This window comes from Centroberyx affinis, unplaced genomic scaffold (assembly GCF_046629955.1).
Source record: "Centroberyx affinis isolate AG114_WGS23_722 - 3 ecotype Tasmania unplaced genomic scaffold, CSIRO-AGI_Caff_v1 ptg000449l_1, whole genome shotgun sequence".
Classification (NCBI taxonomy): domain Eukaryota; kingdom Metazoa; phylum Chordata; class Actinopteri; order Beryciformes; family Berycidae; genus Centroberyx; species Centroberyx affinis.
In genome coordinates, this window is record NW_027279111.1 from 292201 (window position 1) to 316111 (window position 23911).

The 23911-nt window shown below is 44.1% G+C and overlaps 1 protein-coding gene across 1 annotated transcript in view; it reads right to left on the minus strand.

Annotated features, from left to right (window-relative positions):
* hmcn1 (hemicentin 1) overlaps nt 1–23911 on the minus strand; it is a gene marked incomplete at its 5' end in the record, with an annotated part of 78260 nt that overhangs the window by 44002 nt on the left and 10347 nt on the right. Inside the window, 19 exons of the mRNA XM_071517019.1 lie at nt 154–249; nt 808–1059; nt 1846–1973; nt 2636–2807; nt 3155–3314; nt 5273–5385; nt 7093–7237; nt 7509–7636; nt 10525–10620; nt 10740–10931; nt 11868–12026; nt 12976–13089; nt 13303–13430; nt 13969–14110; nt 17335–17604; nt 20559–20680; nt 20838–20982; nt 21090–21353; nt 21616–21736. Coding sequence (XP_071373120.1) covers nt 154–249; nt 808–1059; nt 1846–1973; nt 2636–2807; nt 3155–3314; nt 5273–5385; nt 7093–7237; nt 7509–7636; nt 10525–10620; nt 10740–10931; nt 11868–12026; nt 12976–13089; nt 13303–13430; nt 13969–14110; nt 17335–17604; nt 20559–20680; nt 20838–20982; nt 21090–21353; nt 21616–21736 — 2947 coding nt within the window. The remainder of the gene's footprint in view (nt 1–153; nt 250–807; nt 1060–1845; nt 1974–2635; nt 2808–3154; nt 3315–5272; nt 5386–7092; nt 7238–7508; nt 7637–10524; nt 10621–10739; nt 10932–11867; nt 12027–12975; nt 13090–13302; nt 13431–13968; nt 14111–17334; nt 17605–20558; nt 20681–20837; nt 20983–21089; nt 21354–21615; nt 21737–23911) is intronic.

A 23911-nucleotide genomic window follows, 5' to 3' on the forward strand; every position in this document is an offset into this window, starting at 1 on the left:
CCTGAGCACTGTTTTATTGCCCCTTGATCTTGTGAGGATGATGATTTGCAAATGTTCTCTTATTCTGCTGTAAATTATACAAACAGATTGCTGTTGTCTAATGACATGATGCTAGAGAATAATAGCAGAGAGTACGTTGAGATAGTACTGTACCTTTGGCAGGACAGGGGAAGGCGATGCGCTGGTTTGCAACTCTCTCCTGCAGGGGGCTGTTGAAGGGGGGCTCCAGGACCTCTACTACAGGGGGCACTGCACACACACACACACACACACACACACACACAGACACACTTCATTACTAAGCATCACCAACAGATTTACAGTGTATCAAATCTTGTATTTTAAAGAAGTTAAAATAGTTGCACAGTATTAGACTTTATTCCAACCGAAGACAGACTGAAGATTCACATATATCTTACTCAAGCATATATAAACTTTTCTTTGCTTCATATCCCCAATGCATTACACAAAGTGGGCCACAACACTCCTTAATCATCCCAATTTTATAATTACTTTCTAAACATATTCTTCCATATTCATGAGACTGCCTTGAGCCTTGAGAATAAATTGAATACAGTATACAGCATTAGATTAGAAGGATCAAGGCAGTCAGAGGACGTCACATCCCCTGTGCCTGCCCTTTTATGTCAAGGTGAGGGATTCATTTTTGTCCTGTGGTTCCATAAAGCATTCTGTTTTTTGCTTCATGGCTCTATCTTGAGCACACAGATACAACTCTGAGTGGAGGAAAACATTCAAACACAAACAGGTATGATGAACACAGAGTCCACCTGAACTGAAACCCACCTTGCACCAGAAGCTGAACTTGAGCCTCGTCACTGCCTGCGGTGTTGGACGCCATGCAGGTGTAGGTTCCTTCATCATCCAGCCCCACATGGCTCAATGCCAGACTGCCATCAGAGGACACCGGGTACTGCTGACCATCCCTCACCCAGGTGAGGGTGGGCTCAGGGACGCCTCGCGCCACACAGGGCAGCTCCACTGGGTGGCCCACCTGCACCTTCATCACCCTGGGGCCTGCCTGGATACTGGGGGGCACTGGAGGGCAGAGGGAGACACAGACAGACAATTCCATATGAATTTTGACACATATTTTACATAAAATCAGTGTAAATAATACCTTGTTCTTAGTTGACTTGCCTGGTTAAATAAGGGCTAAATAAATAATAAGAACCTGATGTAACAAAATGCACATAACCTATACAAGAAAGAGGCATTTTTAAACAGGCTTTTCACTTGTAGTGACAACTACTGTCATCACATCTCAAGAAGATCAAAAAACAATACTGGTCTAGTATTGGACTAATTTTTATCCCTTTTCAGCCTTTAGCCTTTATCATATTGGCAGGATAAATTGATATTTCCTATTCCATTTTTTTCCAGTCTACAGTGTCATTCTGTCCCATCTCTCTTCTCTTCTCTCTTCTCTTCTCTTCTCTTCTCTTTTCTTCTCTTCTCTTCTCTTCTCTTCTCTTCTCCTCTCTTCTTTTCTGTCTCAAAACTCCTTCATTGTCTTTGGTGTGTATGGGATAAGTTTACACCTATCTCATACACAGGCAGAGGCCCACTCGGCCTCAGTGACTAATACTGAGTGTTCTGCTGTCAGTCAGTGAATCTTCAACCATGTAACCTCTAATGAGGATGTGTCTGGACTGCAATGATTTATGGCACTGACTCTATTTACGGTTAAGTGTTGTTACTCAGAGAGTCAGAGAGTCAATGTTATATGGAAGCTGAAGGATGAAAATCACACATTGTATCTGTTCAGTCACAAAGTTTTGCTCCATCTGGACATTTTTTGTTGTTGTGACCTGTGGACCTTACCCAAAACACTAACGTGAACAGACTGTGTGAGGTTTCCGGCGATGTTGGAGGCGACACACACATACAGTCCGCTGTCTGACACTCTGGTCTCCAAGATCTTCATAGAGCCAGAGGGAAGCTGGGTGTGCCTGGTAGGAACACACACACACACACACACACACACACACCACACACACACAGACAGTGATTAACTGAAGTGACGCTGTGTGAGTGAAACTCAATCATGCATATCAAAAAAGACACACACACACACATACTCAATTTACTCCACTCAATCACTCATTCTCTCATCACTGTAAACAGATAATCCAGTAAGGCTTACTAATCCACCATCAACCACAATTACAGCTCCTGTAGCAGGCGCACAGTAGGTACAGTAGATCACAGAGAAGACTATGATTACTCCGTCATCTTAACAAAACCACAAACCGTTCCCTGAGGATATAAGGAGTGGGGAGAGAGTACACTATACCTTATAAATTAGACAACACAGGAGTTCTCTCAATGCCTTAGAACTTCAAAATTTACACCTAAACTATATGGTCTGACACAAGACTATAGCATCCTGGCTGTTTATTCATATTTAGGGAAGATGGTATTCATAGAGGGATTATTTCAAAGGAGCAATGATTTTTTTTTGTGCTGGGGCTCTGCTTGAGTTATGTTGTGCATGCACTCAGTTTAGTGGAAAGTGAGGGAATGTACGGGTGAAATCTATGCGTATGAAGGGATGTCAGATTGGCAGAAGTCATGTGAGGAAAACACCAATATGTGAGTGCATGTGTTTTACCTCGGAGAAAAGGGGGAGATGAGCTGCCTCTCCTTGGCCCAGGTGATGATGGGAGGCGGGACACTGTGGACCTCACAGGGCAAAGTGGCGTCCTCACCCTCGATCACCGACACCCTCAGGGGCTCCGCAGACCACCCTGGACCCCCAACACCTCCACTGGACCTAGGACGGACTGGACATGCACACACAGACAGACACATAGACTAGAATTTATGAGGGAGAAACTCAAAGTTCACAGACTTATTGAAATATGAGAGAATTTCAGACAGTGAGTATAAAGAGAGATGGATAGAAAGAGTTAGTCAGAGAGAGACAGAGAGAAAGAAAGAGATTTTAAGTATGTATAACACAGTTATACATACTTAGAAGAAGGTCTGCATAGCCCAATCCAAATATTTTATATAGACATTCAGTGACTAGAGTATTGATGTTAAAATGCCACATGGAGCACCTTTAACTCCGTACAGACTTTATCTAGCCTTTGGCAATGCGTGGAAAAATAAACTCCCTGAGCCTTACCATAGACAGTGAGCTGAACCTTTCTGGAGCTGTAGCCGGCAGCATTGGTGGCTGTGCAGATGAACTCTCCGGTCTCATTTCCAGAGGGGGAGCTGATACGGAGGCTGCCGTCAGAGTCAAGGGAGAAGGCTGGACCACCCAGATTCAGCAGCTCCCCGCCCTGCAAAACAAGTCACACAGGGGAAAGGGCAGGGGCCAGAGTTCATTTCATTAACTCAACTTTATTAACATTGGACAAGGTGTCTGAGAGAGAGTGAGTGCCGGGATGGATGTATGGCTTGACCTACTGAGCTTGCTTAAAGTGATGATTTGTGGTACGATTTCTACACTGCCAATAAATCAAAAAGGTTTTGAATAAGAAAAGTTAATAGCTATTCTATCAAATGAACCAAAACATGACGAAAATGTGATCTCATTACTTCAGGCTTGGGAAGACCAAATAAAAGTAAAGAGAGGTCCTTGCTGGCCTGTCCTAGTGGTCTTGACATCAGATTGATGAGTTATAGAGAACAGCAAAGGAATCAGAAGGAATCACATTTTACCAGCTGGCACAGAACCTAGCAGGGTCTAGTTTCATGTGTCTCTGTAGCCCCATTCACTTTAACAACATCGCTTTTACAAGTCCGAGAAACTGGTGTAAAAGATGGAAAAGGTGGGGGAACCATACACACACACACTCTCACACGTACAGTACACACTAACACACACAAGTACGCATGTACAGCTGAGAACACTGTACAAGCCAATACACACAGAAAGAGCCGATTTCACTGAGCTGCACATGAGGAACACACATGTGCCCTCAAAGACACACAAAGGCATTTTCCTATCATGTGCTATCGTCTTCCCAGAGCCCATCAACGGAAAAGTCACTGTGCTAAAAATACATAGTGAGCCATATGGGATCCTGACCTAAGACACAAGAACACAAGGGCCTGTTCCCTCATACAATTAGAGATGGCGCAACCACATCTGGAGCCTTTCAAGTCGAACTCATCACTCACCAAAAATGCAGAACCACACAACATCAACGCAAATGCTACATATCGCTAGTCAAAATGAGCTGCATAACAGCATTTGGTTACCCATTTAAACCCATTTAAAGGTCAATTCAAGCATGATTGAGATGATAAATGGGCTGGAAATGAGCAAAAACTCCCATTTTCAGCTTATTTTCCAGTTCTTTGATCACGTATGAGATATTTGTTATTTTCCTTTGTCTTAGTTTTAAAAAGTAAATATTTTGAAATAAAGCTGTCTAAATATTACAAGGTACTCCCAGTAAAGATACGCCTCCTGCCTCGTCTCGACTCTTGCGGTGTTCCCGAATACGTGCATTAATATGAAACGGTGAATGGAACTTCTCTCAGAATGTGAAAGTTTATAGTCTGATATTAGCATTCTGATTCAACTTGCAAAACGCAATTGGCGGCCTCTTTAGAAGTCTCTGGAGTTGTTTTCTATGCTGTTTGGAATTGAATGGGAGTGAATGAGCCTGTGAGTCAACATAAAAAAATCCTTGTGGACTCTGTGAAGCCCTGAGTGAGAAAACGTGGCTTTTTTTGGGATGGTGTGACCATGCTTACCTTAACGATACAGCTGTCTGAATACCGCATGATGTAATGTCGCATCTGGTGTGTCAGACATTACCAAATTACCACCAGTAGACATTTATACTTTGGCCAAAATGTGTTGCAACATGAGCAATCTTGGCTGCTATCCCTCTCACCTGCATCTCTCTCTTTATTCACTTATCTCCTCATTTCATGCTATTTCCCTCTCCACCCCTGTTACTATATCTGGGGTCACACACACACACAAATGCTGTGTGAAAATGAGAAGCATGTTTTAGCATGTTTAGTGCAATATATCACATAATTAACTGACTGATAGGAACTAGGTCTTGCAGTTGCGGCTCATACTAGGTGAACACAAATAGGTTTACTAGTCTGCTGAATTGAGGCAAGAGTTTTACAGTTTCGGTGAGTGCAGTATTTTCTAACACAGTGAGAAGGCATTGTAATGGTGGCTAAATAGCCCCACCAGGCTAGAAACCATGTTGAAACAAATCCTGATGTTGAATCCCTGATCATACAGAGAGGTAGTGCAAACACAGACCTTGGCCCAGGTGATGTCGGGGGCGGGCACTCCACTGGCACGGCAGGGCAGAGAGATGGACGTGCCCTCTATCGTACTGAACACCTGGGGGCCGTGCTGAATGGTAGGAATCACTGGAAACATTAGAAAAGATTAGGACACAGTCAGTCAGTATCTTATTAAGATGTATTTTGTACTGTAGCGTCCCGGGGGATAGGGGCGGGGAGAAGCCTCCCAGCATGCCCCTGGTCATTAGATGTTAGTTTGTTAGTCATGTGGTTGATGTTACATGTTACTGTAGTGTTGGTAGTTATTCCTTGTTCCTTCTCTTGTGGTAGAGTCCTTTACGTTATATTTCATTTCACACAGTGTTAAACCATGACAAGGGTTATGTGTGTGTTTAGTGACCTGCCCCTCAGTGTGAGGGGGAGGGAGAAACTGTTCTGATGGTGATTTGTGTGTTACTTGCCAATAAAGACACACGTCTGAGTGAGAAAGACTTCTCTCTGTCTGTTTTTCTACATAATGATCTACCGCTCGCTACAGCACTCTGCATGTCTGTGTTTCACTGATTTCTTATGTGTCACAGTAGTGTCAGGAAGACAAAACAGTATCTAGCAGAGCCGATACAGGTTTTCCTCTTCTCTTCCTCATCTCTTCCTTGTTCTTTTTCTCCCTCCATTACTATCTATGTGTTTTATCTATAAGGCGTGGGGAATCTGCAGAAAAGATCAGACTGTGAAGCATGGAGCATCTACTGTGAAGAAAATTATTGAATTCACTGGGACAAAATTGTGATTTCACAAAACACTTCAACAAACAAACTGGACACAGCAAGTTCAATTTGATAGACATTTAAATAAAAATAAAGTTGGCAGTTATTGTGCACAGCTGTCCTCTATCTGCACTCTTTATGTGTATGATTTGAATGTACTTCAAATTATGCAGCCTACCTATGGAAAGTCTTTCCCATGGGCTATGGGAAACTGACCTATATACTGTTAATGTCCAGTGCACTGTGTGTGTACATCTGCAAAGGAATTACCTCATTTCAAGAGCCGTGGGAGTCAGCGCATTTTTACATGCTGCGGACAATTCCCATTTGTGAAGGTAGAATCTGGCTAAAACTGGCTCCAATAAAAACGGAGAGCATATTTTTTTCCTTCTCTCTATGCTCCAAACTGTGCCATTAACTTCAGCTGCTCCTGGTTTTTATGCAACCTCAAAAATAATTTTATTCATGGGGTAAGAGCGTTCCACTGTGCGAAGAAGATGGATAGGGGGAGAGTGGGAGATGGAGGAGGATACACATAAGGAAACAGAGAGAGAGAGAGAAAGAGAAAGACCAAGGGAGATAGAGATAGGCAAGAGGGGGGAGGGGGGAATAAAAAGCTATTGTGTAAGGGAGTTCAGAAAGACTGTGGACTGACTCCAATGCAATCTTCTAAAAGATGTTCCTAAAAAGTTATGGCAGTCTGACCTTTTTCAAAGCAGAAATAACGACAATCATTTTTTCAGAGTTTCAATCTTCCTTTATAGCTTTAGACAGGAGAAATGAGGAAGGAAAGTGAAGAAGGAAAGTGTTGAAGGAAAGAATACTGGTTTTGCTCAAAAAGGACAGCGCTCAAATTGCAAGGTAAAAGGGTTCAGCCGAAAAAAACCTATTAGGTCTACTGTACTTAAGACTAAACAACATTTTTCCACTTTTTCAAAAAATCCTCCCTATCCTCTATGAACCAGCCTCCCCTAGTGTGTGTAAGGTATCTGTGAGTGTCTGTGAATGTGTGTATGCCTGCCTGTATGTGTGTCGTTATCTGTATGTGTGTGTTTGTGCACGCTACCATAGACGTTGAGGGTGATGGTTCGGTTGCTGGCTCCCACCACGTTCTCAGCCAGGCAGGTGTAGTCGCCCCCATCCTCCATGCGAACCCTCTCAATATGCAGACTGCCGTCCCTCCTCACCGTCACATACTGGTCTGAGGTCAGCTGGTAGAAGATAGCAGACACATACAAATACATAGAAGCATCAGTACACATGCATTCACACAAACAAACATGACATATACTGTATATATACAGCGAAACACAAACATTTAAATTTAGTTAGGCATATCAATTCTCTAGAAATGGTTATGACCATCTGTGAAGTTGCGAGATGAAAAAAGCTCCAGTAGCGTTATTTCTGCATGTCTTTTCTTTCTTTCTTTCTTTCTTTCTTTCTTTTCATGTGTGTGAGTGTGTGTGTGTGAGTCCTCACCAGACCGTAGTTGTGCAGCCACTGTCTCTCTGGCAGCGGGTTCCCAGCCAGCAGCACACAGGGCAGAGTCACCTGCTGGTCCTCGATCACGCTGAGCACGCTCGGACTCATCGCAATGACAGGCGAGACTGCAGATATCAATCAATCAATCCATCAATCTATCAATCATATATTGCTTGTGTCAGAAAAATGAAAGGGAGGATAAGATGATGAGAGGAAAGGAAACAAGAAAATGACTAAGTAGAGTAATATCAACAGGGAGTTGCAAAAAGCACAAGTGTATGAGTGTGTTTATGTGTGTGTGTGTGTGTGGACAGCAGCCTGGATGGCAGCCTCCTCTGTGCACAGAAAACAAACCCTCACCTGACCTGTGTATGTGTGTAAGCCAGTAGGAGAAAGATTAGGAAGGTCTGTAGAGAGTTCACCCTGTTACATAAATCAACCGGCCAATTAGTTTGAACTTTTCACAGCAGTTACTTGTTGCCTTTGTGTTTTGGTTCTGTTGAAATTTGAATGAATGAGACAAGTTGCACACTCAGATTCCACACATGCCCTGTCATGCGATGCTAGCTAACCCACGTTCTATCACGCTCTGTGAATACTGCTGCCGTACTGAGCAATGGCAGGTTAAACCTCAAATTCCACTGCACGCATTGCGTTGTGTTGCCATCAGCAGAGTGTCAATGTGTCGTTCTAGCTGCTCCACAGTGTGTCGTTTTAAAGGAGAAGCAGAGGAGAAAAACGTCCGTACCATATTCATCAGTTTCAATGCATTATTTCAATGCACTATATGAGGATGAACATATACGTCAGCTACTGAGAATTGAAATTCGGTGATTTTTGAGCATGGATGCTTCCATTAGACACGATGCAATGAGAATGCAACGTGGGCAGTGGAGCAGCTTTCACTGATTTCAAAGGAAGGACGATCCACTGGTCATTTGGTCCAGGGTCCAGTCGACCACTTGGCAGTGACGAGACCACGAAGATCAAGTTGTAATAAATGAGCAAAGTGGTTGTTTTTGAGACCGGGCCTCTCTCTCTCTCTCTCTGCTGCTTTCACTCTCTGAGGACCAGCAGGTCACAAGGGTTCACAGCAATCTTTGCTCAGCCACCACATTGGAAACCAACCACATCCACATGGTTTTGCACCTTAACAAAGCTGTGAGGTCGCCTGTGTGTGTGTGTGTGTGTGTGTGTGTGTGTGTGTGGTGCATAGGGAATGCTTGGTTGCTATAAACACTGCATATTTACACATTTTCCACAGATGCTAAGAGTTTGTACAGACCCCTTTGTCCCCACACACCTGCACACACACACACACACATACACACACACACACACACACACACATACACACAAACTTCATCATGACGTCATGGTTGTGTAAATGGTTTGGCTGTGTTCACACAGTCAGCGCTGGTGTCATCTGGGGGCTGTGATAGACAACTGGGTGTTGGCTAGGGGAATGTGACGACCACCCTGACTGGCCTGGGAACACACACACACACACACACACACACACACACACACACACACACACACACACACTTCATATAAATACTACCTGACTATTTGAAACGTGTTTGCTTATGCCCTTCATTTGTATTGTACATTGAAAGGCATCTTCTACAATGTGCTGTGTACGAAATGAAATGATCTCCCTCATGTACAAAATGTGTTATGACCCTGGGTCCAAACAAACATCTGCCAAACCATGTAAAACATGCATGAGTGAGAAAATAAATGTGAAAATATAATATAAAGACAAGTGTAGGACACTGACAGCAGAAACACATTCAGTGATCTGCACAAAATCACTTCCCTCCATATTCATCATTTTCCAAAGCATACTAACCACAGTGTGTGTGTGTGTGTGTGTGTGTGTGTGTGTGTGTGTGTGTGCTATAAGCAGACTGTGTCAGTAGGGAAGTGGGGCAGTAATATGTGTCAGCTGGGTGGCTCTGTCTCTTCTAACCTTTGGCCCACATATAAAGGCCCTGTGTGTTTCCAGTGGAGACACAGTGGTTAACAAGGCACACGTGTTCAAACACACCCACTTAAATGTGCTAATGAACTCACACACACGTGTAAAGACTGAAACACACATGTACATGGACATACAGGCAGATAGACACAGAAGCACAGACACACATTGTTAGTATGTTTGGGAAAATGTACTGGACATGGAGAGTGGAGATGATTTTGACAATGACTGAACACACTCAGACAATCAGGCGTGTGTGTGTGTGTGTGTGTGCTGTATTTCACGTGGCTATGCCTTTGAAGTGCAAAAGCACAGGGAGTGAGGAGACATACAGAACAGAACTCTGATCAATAGTCTAAGCTATGGACACACTGGTCCTCACTCACTTCAATCACATCTAAAAAATCTATAGGAACGCAGGTAAAACATTAATCTCTTTCAAGCTGCAGGCCAGCCGTGGGTCCACTGCTAAGCCTCAATGTCAAGATGATTCAGTGTCAGCGCTGCGTCTTTGCAGGATAACTCATGAAGCAACAGATAGCTCAGCATGTTGCCAATGAAACCATGGAGCGCATTACGTGAGAAATGGAGAAAGGGAAGGGAAACAAATGATTCTCTCTCTTTCAGCCGTTCTGTCTCTGTCCATCTACCTCTCTTTCTCATTCTCCTTACCTCAGACACACACACACACACACACGCACACACACACACACACACACAAAGTGCTCTTTTTCCTCACATGACTTCTGCCGATTTGACATCCCTTCATACCCTGCCAGGGAATTTGAGCCCTTTTTTCAGTAAGTTCACCCCTACATTCCCTCACTCTCCACCATAACTCAAGCAGAGTCCGGACGCAAATGAAAAATCACTCAGGGATGCCTGTTCCCTCCCTTAAATTACTCCCGCTGCGAATACAAGCTTTCATTTCAAAACTGGGGAAATGTTATGTTTTGCTCTTTGCATGCAACCAAAGACAGAGAGATAGACAGACAGATAGAGAGATATTTGGAATAATGTTGCACTTACCCAGTCCAGTCACTGTGACCCTGGCCTGGGTCTGGATCCTGCCAAAGTGGTTATGGGCCTCGCACACATACACCGCCTCATCCTCCACCCAAAGGTCTGAGAGAGAGAGAGAGAGAGAGGGTCTAATGTTAGTGTGAACCCAGTGCATTCATGTATGCGTGTAATGTATTTACAGTGCACATACTGTATAAGCACATATCTAAGTGAAAACTCACTGGTGATGTGCAGCTCCCCCCGGCTCTGTGTGACGGCGCTGCGTGTGTGCGGCCTGCTGAAGAGGGCGGAGCCGTCCTCTTTCCTCCAGCTGACCTGTGGTTCGGGGTGGCCCTGGGCGAGGCACGGCAGGGTCACGTTGGAGCCGATGTCCGCCGCCACGTCAGATGGCTCTCGGGTGAACTTGGGTGCAGCTGCGGTCAGGGTTGAAAGGCGGCAGAGGTCGCAAAGGTTAGGGACACCCGTCCAGCTGTAGTCCATTCTACAGACAGTCAACCTCTCCGTCAAGCGAGCTCGAGGTTGTCAGTTCACTACGGATTTTAAGACCAGGACTCTGTTGCACCAGCTTTACATGAGTTTAATTAGGTTGCTGTGGGAATAAAGTCCCTAGCAGAGGCAGGGAGTTCGAATTTTACTGTTAGGGCATAATATAATTATCATGGACATTAAGTCATTACTAGGATGAGTAGCCAATAGCCAAAGTGATCAAGTACACATTGTTATCATCATTGGCATAAACCACTTGGAATCGTACTGTAGTAGCATTTCTGACAATTTGTATTTTTTATACCTGCCTTTTAACTACACATTTATTTGAGATGCAATCCCTTTTATTTTAGTAAAAAACTAAGAACTTACTGTAGGTTGTAGCAACTAGACTAGTTGAGATTTGTTGAGTATACCAATTCACAAAACTAGAAAATGTGCTCAGTAGAGCACAGACTGCCACCATGTCTGACAACACCGCGTAAGGAAGTTATGGTGATATGCCACGCCCACCACCATGCCCCGTTTTGGCCAATCGACATGAAAAGTTAAACAGTTCTTCCATGGCCCATATCCAACCTTCATACCAAGTTTTGCGCAAATTCTTGCCCAACTTTTTGAGATATCACACAGACGTGGGTGAAAGCATTACCTCCTTGGCGGAGGTAATAACATTGTACCATAACAAACCAGCAACAAACAAGGGACACTTTCTCCCTTCCCTCCCTTTTGCCCATTCCTTGTTTTTAGGTTTTTAATTCACCGAGAAATGCCCTTGCTATGCATTCTAATTCTGTGGCCATCATATGGAGTTACTTACAGTACTTCTGCCAAGCTGACTAAACCTTTGGTGGCGCTCTCACCTCCGACATCAAGAGAGATCTGTCCTGACGACCTGCCGGCAGGGTTGACAGCCACACAGGTGTAATCCCCAGCATCCACATCCTGGGTCTCCTTGATGGTCAGCGTCCCTCCCAGGACATCAACATCTATGAAGGATGACGGATGGAGCTGGAGGTCTCCTAGTGATGAGGACAAATCCATGTTGAGTTTGGGTCGACTCAGTTCTTATCAGTGCCTGTCTTATGTTGGGGCTACATGAGCGAATTATGGAACAAACTAAGAACTTCTAAAGCAAATTTGTTTTTTCTTTACAGTAATTTGATTTGGCTTTGTTTTGTTCTGTGGCGTTCCACAATACAAGGCTATCTATTCAGAGCTATTTCTCCACGGTCACATGTGGGTGTAATAATCTCTTCAGTCTGGAGAATAACTTTATATGTAAATTTTGTCTCAACAGAATCACTGAATCCGGAATCACTCCAGTTCACTAGGGATCTTGATTGTAGTGGGACTAAACTGCAACAGCAATCAAATACAGTTGGCAAAATAAAACCCATCATCTCTCGTCTGTGTGATGTTGTTTGGATGAGCGGTTCTCGAGAAAGCTGCAAGCAGCAATACCGGAGGCCAAGAAATCGGCCCGTTCCGAACAGGCATGTTTTGAACGGGCACTGTACTAGTTAAATACAAAACAGAGCATTGCACTGTCAGTGTGTGTGTGTGTGTGTGTGTGTGTGTGTGTGTGTGTGTGTGGGGGGGGGGGGTTGTTGTTATATCTCCATTGAGATGTACACAAAAATCTAAGCATGGAAAAGCTGTCAGAGAAACACTTCCTGTCAGCCAGACGTCAAAACATTTCACTTCCTATAAACTTCCCTATCCTTCCTAGGCAAAGAGGGCTGTTTTTTATAGTGTGTGTGTGTGTGTGTGTATGCATGTATGTGTGTACGTAACGCATGTGCGTATGTGTGCCTGTGTGTATTTTTTGTGCCATATTGAGCTTTTAACATGTTTGTAAGTCAGCTGTTGCTTTTTGTCCAGAGTGTCTGAACAGCATTTTTTTGTCTAGAGCAGCTAAAAGTGTATCCACATTTGTACGTGGTTCCTCCTGCTTTGGAGGAGTTTTACCTTTGTACCACCAGATCTCAGGCTGCGGGGTTCCAGACGCTGAGCAGGCCATCACTGTGGTTTCTCCAAGACCAATGAGAATCTCGCTCAGTGCCACTGTCACCACAGGAGATTCTAGGGAAGAAAAAATAGTTGAAGGATGGACAGTAAATCGCTACAACAGAGAGAGCAAATGCAATAAGATCTAGTGTGTGTATAGGTGTGTGTGTGTGTCTTTGTGTGTGGGAGATGTGAAATAGGCTGTTTGGTGGGTGTATTCATTTTTACATAAAATTCTTGTGTTTTTGCAATTTGTCAATCTGTCTGTGTTTGCCCTACATTACTCACCAATATAAGTGAGGGTGGAGGTCATTGTGTCTGTTCCAGCCTGGTTGCTGGCCAGACAGCCGTACACTCCTCCATCTTTCTGCTCCATGTTCCTTATAACCAGCGTACCATCAGGAGTCATCCTGTGTCTGAACATGCAACAGGATCAAGTCAGTATTTTCACTGCATTTCTGCTTGATTAAACATTGCATGAAGAGTGCATGGAGAGTGACAGGAAAGATGGGAGAGAGATTCTGGTTCAGGTTTCAAACAACAATATGTTCAAATATACGCAAATATACGCCTAGTGAGTGTCTGGCTGGCCTTGTTTTCTACTGTACAATTACATCAGTACAATGAACTGTAACTACACAGGTTTGAATCCTGAAGGATACAATAACTGTGATCACAGACTCTCTATAAACACCATGATAAACCACACAATCAATACAGATGCCAGAAATAAAGATAATATATCTAAAATAATACCAGTCTCTTTGTTTGGTTACCAATAAATAGAGCATGAAAGTTTAAAACCCCATGAACCCTTGAAGCACAACACATCAAATGATAAACAAAAGACAAAATAGCGCTCTGCCTGTGCATCATCACCTCTGCTAATCATTGCTTTCCTTACAGGCCTATGCCTGGCAGCAGATCTGTTTGTGTGAAAGGTCATGAATTCACCTGTTGGACCCCATGATGAACATGTCATTGTGGGTCCAGACCAGTCGGGGTGGAGGGTAGCCGCTGGCCGAGCACTTGATCCTCACTTCCTGGCCTGTCATGAAGGTCTGGTTCCGAGGCTCCACTGAAACACTGGGCACCTCTGCAGGAGGACAGGAAAGATAAAAAATCAGCTAATTATTCACTAAATCTATTAATCAATCAATAAATCAGTCACTTACTTACTCACAAAGCTCAATTTAAATCACTCAATTAATCAATCAGTTACTGAAGACGTTCTACTGATCACGCCAAATATAATCCATCAGTCAAACTATCTATCTATGAAACAACCCAAGTGGAATAAGGTGAGGAGCCATTTTTAAGCTGTAATTGGTTCAAAGGTCAGGAGCAAATTTCCTAGTTTGGAAGTAAATTTTGGGGTGAAAACACCTTCAAATGAAGATTCATTGTTATTTCCATGTGAGATCTGGAAAAGGTCTTGACTCAAGTAGATTATCATCGACCCAAGTTGTTGTTGTTGTTGACAATCTGTTTTGGACCTGTACATCTAAGTCAGGAACTCGCACAGATATTTGCTGTGATTTTTTCCAGGCCAGCATTGCCCAGAGGCCTGACTGAACTTAGGCTCAGTCACAAGATGTAATAGAGCATGAACTTTTATTTTCACTGTAGCAGGAAGAGTGATGCCTGTTACTACAACCAATAATGTTTCACGGCATATCTTTCACCCTCATCTCTCCTTTTATTGGTAAAACAGGGAAGAATATTGAATCCAGACCCCGCAAAGCCGTGGAATCTGGAGCGATTTTCCAATTGATTCATGATGTGTAACTCATCCCTGTAAGGGTGTGTTTTCTCTATTTCATCCCCACTGCCAGAAGCATCTCCAGAGTCTCTGGCCTTTCCAACTTGTAGAAAACTCAATGCAAGAGCTCGACTTCTCCGTGGGGGAGAGAGAGAACTTGAAAGGATAATTCCAAAAAAACTAAATTCCCTTCATGAGTCCATTTGAAATGCCAGAGAGGGATTTATTCTTTCCTGTGACCAGAGGGAAGACAGTGAGGCGACCGTGTCATTCCTCGCATGCCATCAGTAAATTCTACTGTAAGACAACTTCTTTGGACAGGCTCAGAGAAAGAACTGGGGTGATAGAGGAGGGCCAGCAGTCACAAGTTCAGCAGGCTGAACAGAGACACAGAGGTACAGTAGGTGTGAAGGAATGTATAGTGTTTGTGCCGATGCTTCATCTATCCAGACTTCAGGCATCGGAGATGTCACGTTTTGAAGGATATATAATGCATTTACCAGATGCCGCCAATAAATTTACAGCCGTTTGATATATTGCAACCTTGACTTGAAACAAATTGAAATACCTCAACTTGGAATTGTGTCAACGCTTCATCTTAGCAGTGCCTAAGGCTATACAGTGGTTATTATACAAGCCATACGGGGTCAAAAGTAAGGTCCTCGGAACAACTGTCGGGCCCCTTTCTCCTTGTTTACAGCTCGGCCCGGCCCTCTCCTTGCTCGCCTCTCCCTCTCTCCAGGTCACCTTGCCCTTTGGAGGCAGGAACTTCTCTCTGATCAGGAACTAGGTGGTTCTTGAGAGGGGAGACGCATACTTCCACCCTTACTCAGCAGCACCCTTTACGTGTCAGGGAGAAACCTGTCTTTAGCTCTCCCTTCATCACCTGCTCCCGCTCTTACCTCCCTCCCTCCCTCTCTCCCTCTACATCCGCCTTGTCTCTCCCTCTCTTTCTGTCTCTGCTCCCCTCCCTACCTCTCCCTTCATCTCCTTCTCGCTCCCTATGCGCTCCGTCCGAGTGTTGTAAGGTGTCAGCAGCCCTGACCCACTTCAAAGTGGGGCTAATGACTAGGATGGGACTGACCAGGGGGTAATTAGAAAACCCCGGGGCTTGCTAACAGCTGTTCAGGAGAGAGAGAGAGAGAGAGAGGGAGAGAGAGAGAGAGAGAGAGAGAGAGAGAGAGAGAGAGAGAGAGAGAGATGAGGCAGAGCAAGATGGGGCAGAGCAAAAGAGAATAGAAGAAATTGCTAGGAAATTAAGAGAAAGATACAGTAAGAAAGAAAAAGAAGGACAGGATCATTGGAAAAAAAGATAATCACACACAGGTAAGGAGCGCGCCGAAGAGAAAAATGTCCACCGAAGCCTGGGAAAATGTTTTAGGGTCAATTGAGCAACTTATCACTCAATGAGACGAGCCAAATGACAGGGCAGGCTGGTGGAGCTCTGCAGCACTAGCATTAAAGCCTTGAGCTTCTCAATCTGTGTCATGAAGATTTACCTTGCCCCAACTAAAAATCACAGTGAACTTTTCAAATCAACTCATATTCAAATGTAGGTCAAGAAAAAAGGACAATTTAAGTTCAAATGCAAGTTTACTGAGAATTACAGCAGAATTGCTTTTGATTTTAAGGCGAAAGAACCAAATTGTTTTACAGGTGAGAGCATCAGGTCCTGGCAGGACACAGACACTGGCAGTCTGTGAGGGTGAAGGAGAAAGTTGCCTATCGTATCTCATAGCGAGCAGCATATGGCCTTTGAATTAACTTCTCCTGGGACTGATGGTTGTATAACAATGTAAATACAGGATGTTCATTTAGACAGATTGGATTATGAAAAACGACTGCCCCTCTCTCTCTCTCTCCTCTGCCTCGACCTCCTGGGTCGTCCTTGAGGGGATCCGGCTGAGCTCATCTGCTAATGGCGGCTTTTATCGTTGTATTACATCGCCATTTCCTGGCCGGGCGCGGGCTTGCGCTCCGCCGCGCTACAGCCGGACGGCCAGCTATACTCTCTACCATCTGTCGGACAATGTGTTCCTGATTCAGTGTCAGCGAAGTGTTAGGAAAGGGACTATGAGAGCTGTCTGGAGATGGAAAACTCTAGGTTAGCAGCGCTGCCTGAGAGTCAGGCATAAATCATTTTCACACGTCCCATAAAGCATTAGGGTGAATTATGTGGAGCGAGGGGGGGGGGGGGGGGGGGGGCTACAACTGGGAGATGATCATGTGTTTGGGAGCGCGGTTAGTGTTTGCCAGGAGTCCCATTCCCCTACAGTGTAAATCTCAGAGTGTCACACACACACACTTACTGTACAGAATCTCACACATGCTTGAACACACACACACACACACACACACACACACATATGCCAGTGACAAAAATTAAAAACACATTTACAAAACTGCAAATCACAATAAAACAATCATGTTCAACTGTACAGAAGCTGCTAAAATTGTTTCCAGTGTCCCTAATGCTCTCTACTCTTTAACTTCTTCTACTATTTAACATACAGACACACACACACACACACACACACACACACACACACACTGCTCACCTTGCACAGTGAGATAGATTCGTTCCACGGTCGCCCCTCCTTCGTTGACAGCGATGCACTCGTACCAGCCAGCGTGATCCGGGGTGACGCCGTACACCTCCAGCGAGAGGTTGCCAAGGGTGCGCACCCGTGGGTCCACCCGAGCATCTTGGCCCCCTCTCAGCCAGGTGAGGTTGAAGCCGACGGTGCTGACAACGTGGCAGGTGAGGACAGCGTGGGAGCCGGGGGAGACGGTGACGTTCCCCTCTGCTGTGACGGCAGGAGGAGGCTCTGCAGGACGAGAGTGGAATAGTGTTGGTGGCAGCCAGAAGCTTTGGACTATAAAGAGGAGTCGGCTTCAGAGGAATTCAGAGAAACTGGGTTATTCTTTCATTGACACTGTTGAAGAGACATGAAGCATTTTCTACAATGCAGGGTTCTCAAATGCGTTTTTGAAGGCTGATTCTAATATTTTTTGACGGAGGCTGTGATAACTGATATTTTGAGCAGATATTAGTTTATTTTCATTCCAAAAATGTATTCAGTATTTTACTCTTGACAGGGTGGAAAAGCCCCTGGAACAACATTTAGACCATGGGACACTACAACATTCCATTGAAAACCAAAAAATTCTCTTAAGATTAACAGCTTCTTAAGGTAAGGTGACCCTCTCCACCTATTCAATGGAATACATTAGGCCTTTAAATGAAGAATTAATTTCCAAAAAAACAAAATTGAACAATGAATTAATAAATAGAAAAAAAATGCCATTGTGTCATGTCATTTTACAGACTGCATTTACATAGCTGTGGTCAGGGAGGAACCTGCATCATATCCGCAGTGGGCGACATAACTGGCCAATATCTCATATTTAATAAAAGGCCAATATCGGTCTGACATACAGTATCAGCAAACCGATATATCGGTCTAACCCTTGTCCAATGTATAGCTGTTCCCTGCGGTGTGTGTGTGTGTGTGTGTGTGTGTGTGTGTGTTTGTGTGGTGGTACTCCTCAGTGTATGAAGATATTCCATGTAGTTTAGCTGTGTGTGAGAGAAAAACTGAAACACCATCCATCAGAATGATGTTCACGTTCACCATTCATCAGAGTCGTGGTGATCTCTTTCTCCTCTCTATTCCTGTCTCTCTCCCCCTCTCTCTCTCTCTCTCTCTCTCTTTTCTCCAGTCATCACGTAGAAAACACTCATCCCTTGAGCCTCGGTGTGTCGTCAATCATTTTCCAGAGGTGAGCCAGAGCTATGCGGGGAAAGGGGGGAATGGAGGGAAAGGAGAGAGTAGGGGAAAAGAGAGGTAGAGGAGGCTTTGGCTCTGCTAGAAGGAGCAAGGAGGATGCTGGGGATTTCAACACAGCTCCTTGGGATTACGGTGACATAAATTTGGCAGCTGAGGTGGCGTGTGTGTGTGTGTGTGTGTGTGTATGCAGGAGCGTAAAATGAGAGGTCTGTCATCCTGTTAAGAATATCACTGGCCCAGTGACAAAGCTTTGAGCAGCAGTTGAGAGGGATTGAGTTTAGCTAATCTTAGGGCAGAAAAAGTGTCATGAGAGGCTAAGGTTGGACAAACCGAGTCCCCTCTGCACCTTCTGACTGTATAGGTGAGTTACAGTAATGAACTACACCCACATGTTCCACAGATCCCCGCCTGGCTCTTTTGCTGACTCCCCTTCTGCAATATCACAAAACATCTTTCAGCTCCCTCTCACTCTCTGTTCCTCTGCACCCGCCCCCCCACTGTCCTTCCCTCTACTTGGCATTCGTCAAGCTGATGAAGCTCCAGTGAATTCCACTGAGCAGGAAGTTGTTTGTAAAGCAAAATTCGGGCAAAGAGAATTCTGCTGACTGCACTGGGACTCACGCGGTGTCAGCTCTGGTCTTCCATAACGGAAAGGTTTCAGGTTGAAAAATACAAATGACCCACAGAGGATTTCAGTAATAGGAAACAATCTATTTTGTTTGTGATTGAGGGTATAAACAAGTATATGAAGTATGGAGATCAGGCATGCTTGTCCTGTTAGGTGCCAGAAGTATTTTCTCCTTAACATCAGCCAAGACATTTACTGGGCAAAAATTGAAACCACCGGCTCTCTGAGATCGTAAAAGAGTTGCATTTATTACTGTAGTGACCATTGAATAGTTTCAACCTCTGTTTTTGTATTGAAACCATACCATGAACTATCACTACACCACTTTTTCTTAGTCTATGGGATGTAACAACAACAAATTTATGACATGTGCATGTGTTCCTTCATCTTATACCATAAAGCTACAGTCCATTGCTTTACAAATCAGGCACACAAACCATATCATAAATCCCATGGCTTGAGCTCTGTGAGGCATGGATTGAAAAAGTCAGGTTGTGAGTTGGGGTCACATTCTCCATAAGGTTACATTCATTCCTCCACCATACAGGGTCTTTGCACGAGATGAACAGCCAGTGACCCTGAAGCCTATAAAATTCAAACGCACATCGACTGGTGCTTGGATTCCAGCCGTAATCAGTGTATTCCCTAAGTAGCGTGTGTGTGTATGTGTGTATGTAAGCCTATGTCCTATTGAGCATGACGTAAACTTCACTGTTACTCTTGCTGCACCATTTCACTTGTGGTATTTCATGTGTGTATGTGTGCGTGTGTGTGTGTGTGTGTGTGTTTATGTGTGTGCCTGGAAGTGTTTTCCTCTACACATGATATAGGTACATTAAGGACAACGATCCTTTAAATCGTCCACTGCCCTGCAAGTAGATCCATCACACGCTAATTACTCTTGTTGGCACAGACTAATGTATGCCAGCTCCCCAATTTATGCAATCCTGTCCGACAGTGCTAGCTCATTACACATGGTGATGGAGGGTAGCACACCATGCAGTGGTAAATGACTAATAAGCTACACACAGGGGGACTGGTGTCTACTCATACCTTGACAAAAATAAACACTGCTGTCTATGTCATGGTCCATTCTGGCATGCTGTAATAGTTGTCTCTTATATTCTAGAAATCCATGTCAATGTTCTTTATCTAACAAAAACTTTACATTAAGTTGTATGTCAGGTGCCACAGAAATGTGTGTGTATGCTTGTATGTGTGTGTGCATGTGTATGTGTATGTGCAATTATAATTGCAATGTAATTACTGCATTAGTGGTAACTGACCAAATAACGACAGAATATTTTAACCTGCCTGTTATCGAACTACGACAGGATCAAACAGTCTTGAGGTGTCTGTTTACCTGATACGTCCAGGAAGGTGCGAGCTCGTCCAGTCCCAACACTGCTGATGGCAATACACTCATAGTAGCCTTCATCCTTCAGAGTAACCTGGGCTATCTCCCATGATGCATTGTCTGACTCCCTGGGAACAAAGGAGTCATAGGAGATAGATGAAAATTTCAGTTGGATTTCAGTTTCAGTAGAGAGTGGAAACACAGTATGGCAGTTTTTTAGCTTTATATCTAAGTGTTTGGACTGTTTCTTTTGTTATTTAGCTATTCCTCCCCGATCCTGTTTACCTGAAGAACAGATCCACCCCAAGTCGTTTCCCATCTCTGGTGAAGCGCAGAGTGAAGGGGATCAGGCTGTCTACCTGGCAGCTGATTGCCCCTTTCTGGAGGTAGTAACCATGAGTTGTGGCTGGCATCAGCACCTTAGGGGCATCTAACAGGGAGAAACAGGAAAACAGTAGACAGTGTTAATCGGTCAGGCAATCATGAGCAGGCATTATCTATAAACCCACCCACTGGGAGACAACCTGCATCACTGACCCGGTACAATACTGGAGAAGGAAACGCTGGAGACTCTCTGGAACAGGAACCCGTCCCGGTCATATCCTGTCACCCGCAGGAAGAAGGCCTCGTTGGGCGGGATGAACTCGGTGATGTTCCAGAGGCTGTACGGCTTGCGCTCGGGGTAGTAGCGGATGGGCAAGGTTTTTATCACTTCCCCCGTGATTGACAGGAGCTCTAGCCTATCAGCACGAGCCGGAGGGGAAAGCCCAGTGGTGTTGAGAAGGATGTGGGTGGGAATACCTGGAACGACGATTTAACATATATACTTCACTGTCCCGGAGCAAATCTGCCTTGAGCAAACATGGCCTAGACACAATATCTGTGCTACAAAATTTGAGTTGGGAGAAAAGGGTGAGGACAAAGAGAAGGTGATGAAAGAGAAGTAGGACATGATACAGATAAACTTCAGGCCTAAGAAAACCCATCAGACAACAGGTGAAACTGAAAACATACAACAGCTGCTGTGTCGTTTTTACCATTTGGAAAGGTTGACCTCACTGACCTTGAACTGGCCTACTTATGGTTTTCTTGAAGTCGAACGTGGGCTTCCTGGAAAACCCGGCCCTGAAGTCAATGGTGCTGAGACCTGATATACGGACTGAGTGTCTTCCTTGACTAGAAGTCTGCAGAAACAGGGAGAGAGATATGTTCAGAACTTGTGTTGCAGTTTTGTTAATGTGACACAGAACTGCTTGTTAGTAACATCCATGCCTCCGGTTTTATCTGCGAGATCAGCTCCAAAATAAAACAAGCATTTTTCATGGTCAAATCTTGGTTATTGAAAACAAATGTTATTGTTTCATAAGGAATTTGACAATATCAGAGCTTTGTTCCAAGTGGATTTGGTCCAAAAGCCTGGCTGATACTTGATGATAATTCATGTTTCATCTAACTGAAGAAAACAAGAGAAAGAAGAGCTGTTGTCTCAGTACTGGACATGAGAGGTTTGAATGGCAGATACAGAGAGACGCAGCTCTGGAATTGTTGTGTAACAACCTATTGTATGCCAGCCATCCCCACTTGTACAGACAAGCCATTTTGAGTAAGTCAAGAATGACTGTCAAATGTCCTAAACCTGAGCTTATAAAACATCCACAATCCACAGATGCAATGATCTATTCAGTCTGACATTCATACTTTAATTAGGCAAACACGACCACTATAATCAGCGTGTGAGTTCATGTGGTCTTCATCATACAGAAGTCTTTTGAAGCATGGCAGGAATAGAGACAGAGTAATTACAATGAAGTACAGGTTGGTGAGAGGTGGAAACTCCTCACCTTAGGTAAAACACTTTGGAGCTTTCAGAGACGTTGACTCACAACGCAGAATGAGGCATGCAAACCTAAACTGTCATTTACAATTGCCTTAGATGAAAGAGAATGTGTGAATTTACTATATTTTTCAACTGCTAGGCTTTACCTAATCTTATCTAACCTAGACTTGAAAAGAAAACTGATGTTGACAACCAAACATGTACTGTACAACAAAATGGAGTCTACAGGATAGTGCACAGAAGACAACTATTATTCTTTCTTCATTACTAAGCTAGAGGTGAAATTACTCAGACCATGAAGTAACGCCCCTACAAAGGGGGTTCAGCAGGGCTGTTGGGTGGCAATATCGCCTCAAATGCTAATGCCCCACCATCCTAAAAACACAATACATGTTGTGGTCATTAAACCCGCCCTAATGGCTGCTATAGAATGATCCGCTGGTCTTTAGTTGGTGGTAAATGGGGCCATAACTAGGGGAGGGACACTTTAAGGACCATATTCTTACCAAAGACAAGGAGGACCCATTGCAGAGTCCCTGTCATTAAGCCTCCCATTTCCCTATTTCACACACAGCCACACAGACTGACCAGGCCAGGTCCTTAGATGGCTGTGTTGAGACTTTTGTCACACATTAGCAATACAGATTTTTCACTCACACATTGATTTGACTCTTAAGGACCACAGGTAAAGAACAAACTGAGGCTCTCATAGTCCATGGCTTGATTTGCTAGAGAGCTTACTTACAGTAGATACCCTGATCTGTATCATGAACTGAACATATGATTTGAGCATATTCTTTACTCATAATTTTTCTCTCCTTTTGAACTTTTTAGACCTCAAAACTGAAATGTAAAAGGGTATGTTATGTCCTGATCTTCTTATTTGGTTAGAAATTCTTTGATTGGATTGACCTGCGGCTGGCCACAGCAATGTCTGTCTGGAATGATGTTCACACTGGATGTGTGTAGTAAAATCTGGACTGAAGTATCTAGCACTGCACTGGAAAAGGAAGAAACTGTCATATTCCCCAGAGATGGAGCAACAACAAACATATTGCATTATTAAAGGTCAGAAACATTCTTTAGTCTGTTTTCTCTGTGTTTGGCAGGAGAAAGCCCCCCCAAAATATTCCAGTTGCTTCAAGTCACTTAAAAATATTGTCCTGCTCCTTCTCCCCCATTTCTTTTTATTATTTGATGAGTTTTGTGCTCTACAGGACACCTGGCTGCTGTCTACAGATCAGGACAGCAGAGCATAAGCGAGAGAGAGAGAGAGAGAGAGAGAGAGAGAGAGAGAGAGAGAGAGAGCGAGAGAGGCGGGCAGATAGACAAAGAGAGCAGGCAGAGGACACTGAGACAGAGGGAAAAAAGCAGAGACGGAGAATAGGAGCAGGGTAGGTCGCCACTGCTGCTATTCCTTTGAGTTGTTTGCGTGCTTTTCAAATTACAACCTTCCTAAACTATTATCATGGGCCATAAAACTCCAGTCAGTATGAAGCCAAGACACACTCGTCAATGCTGA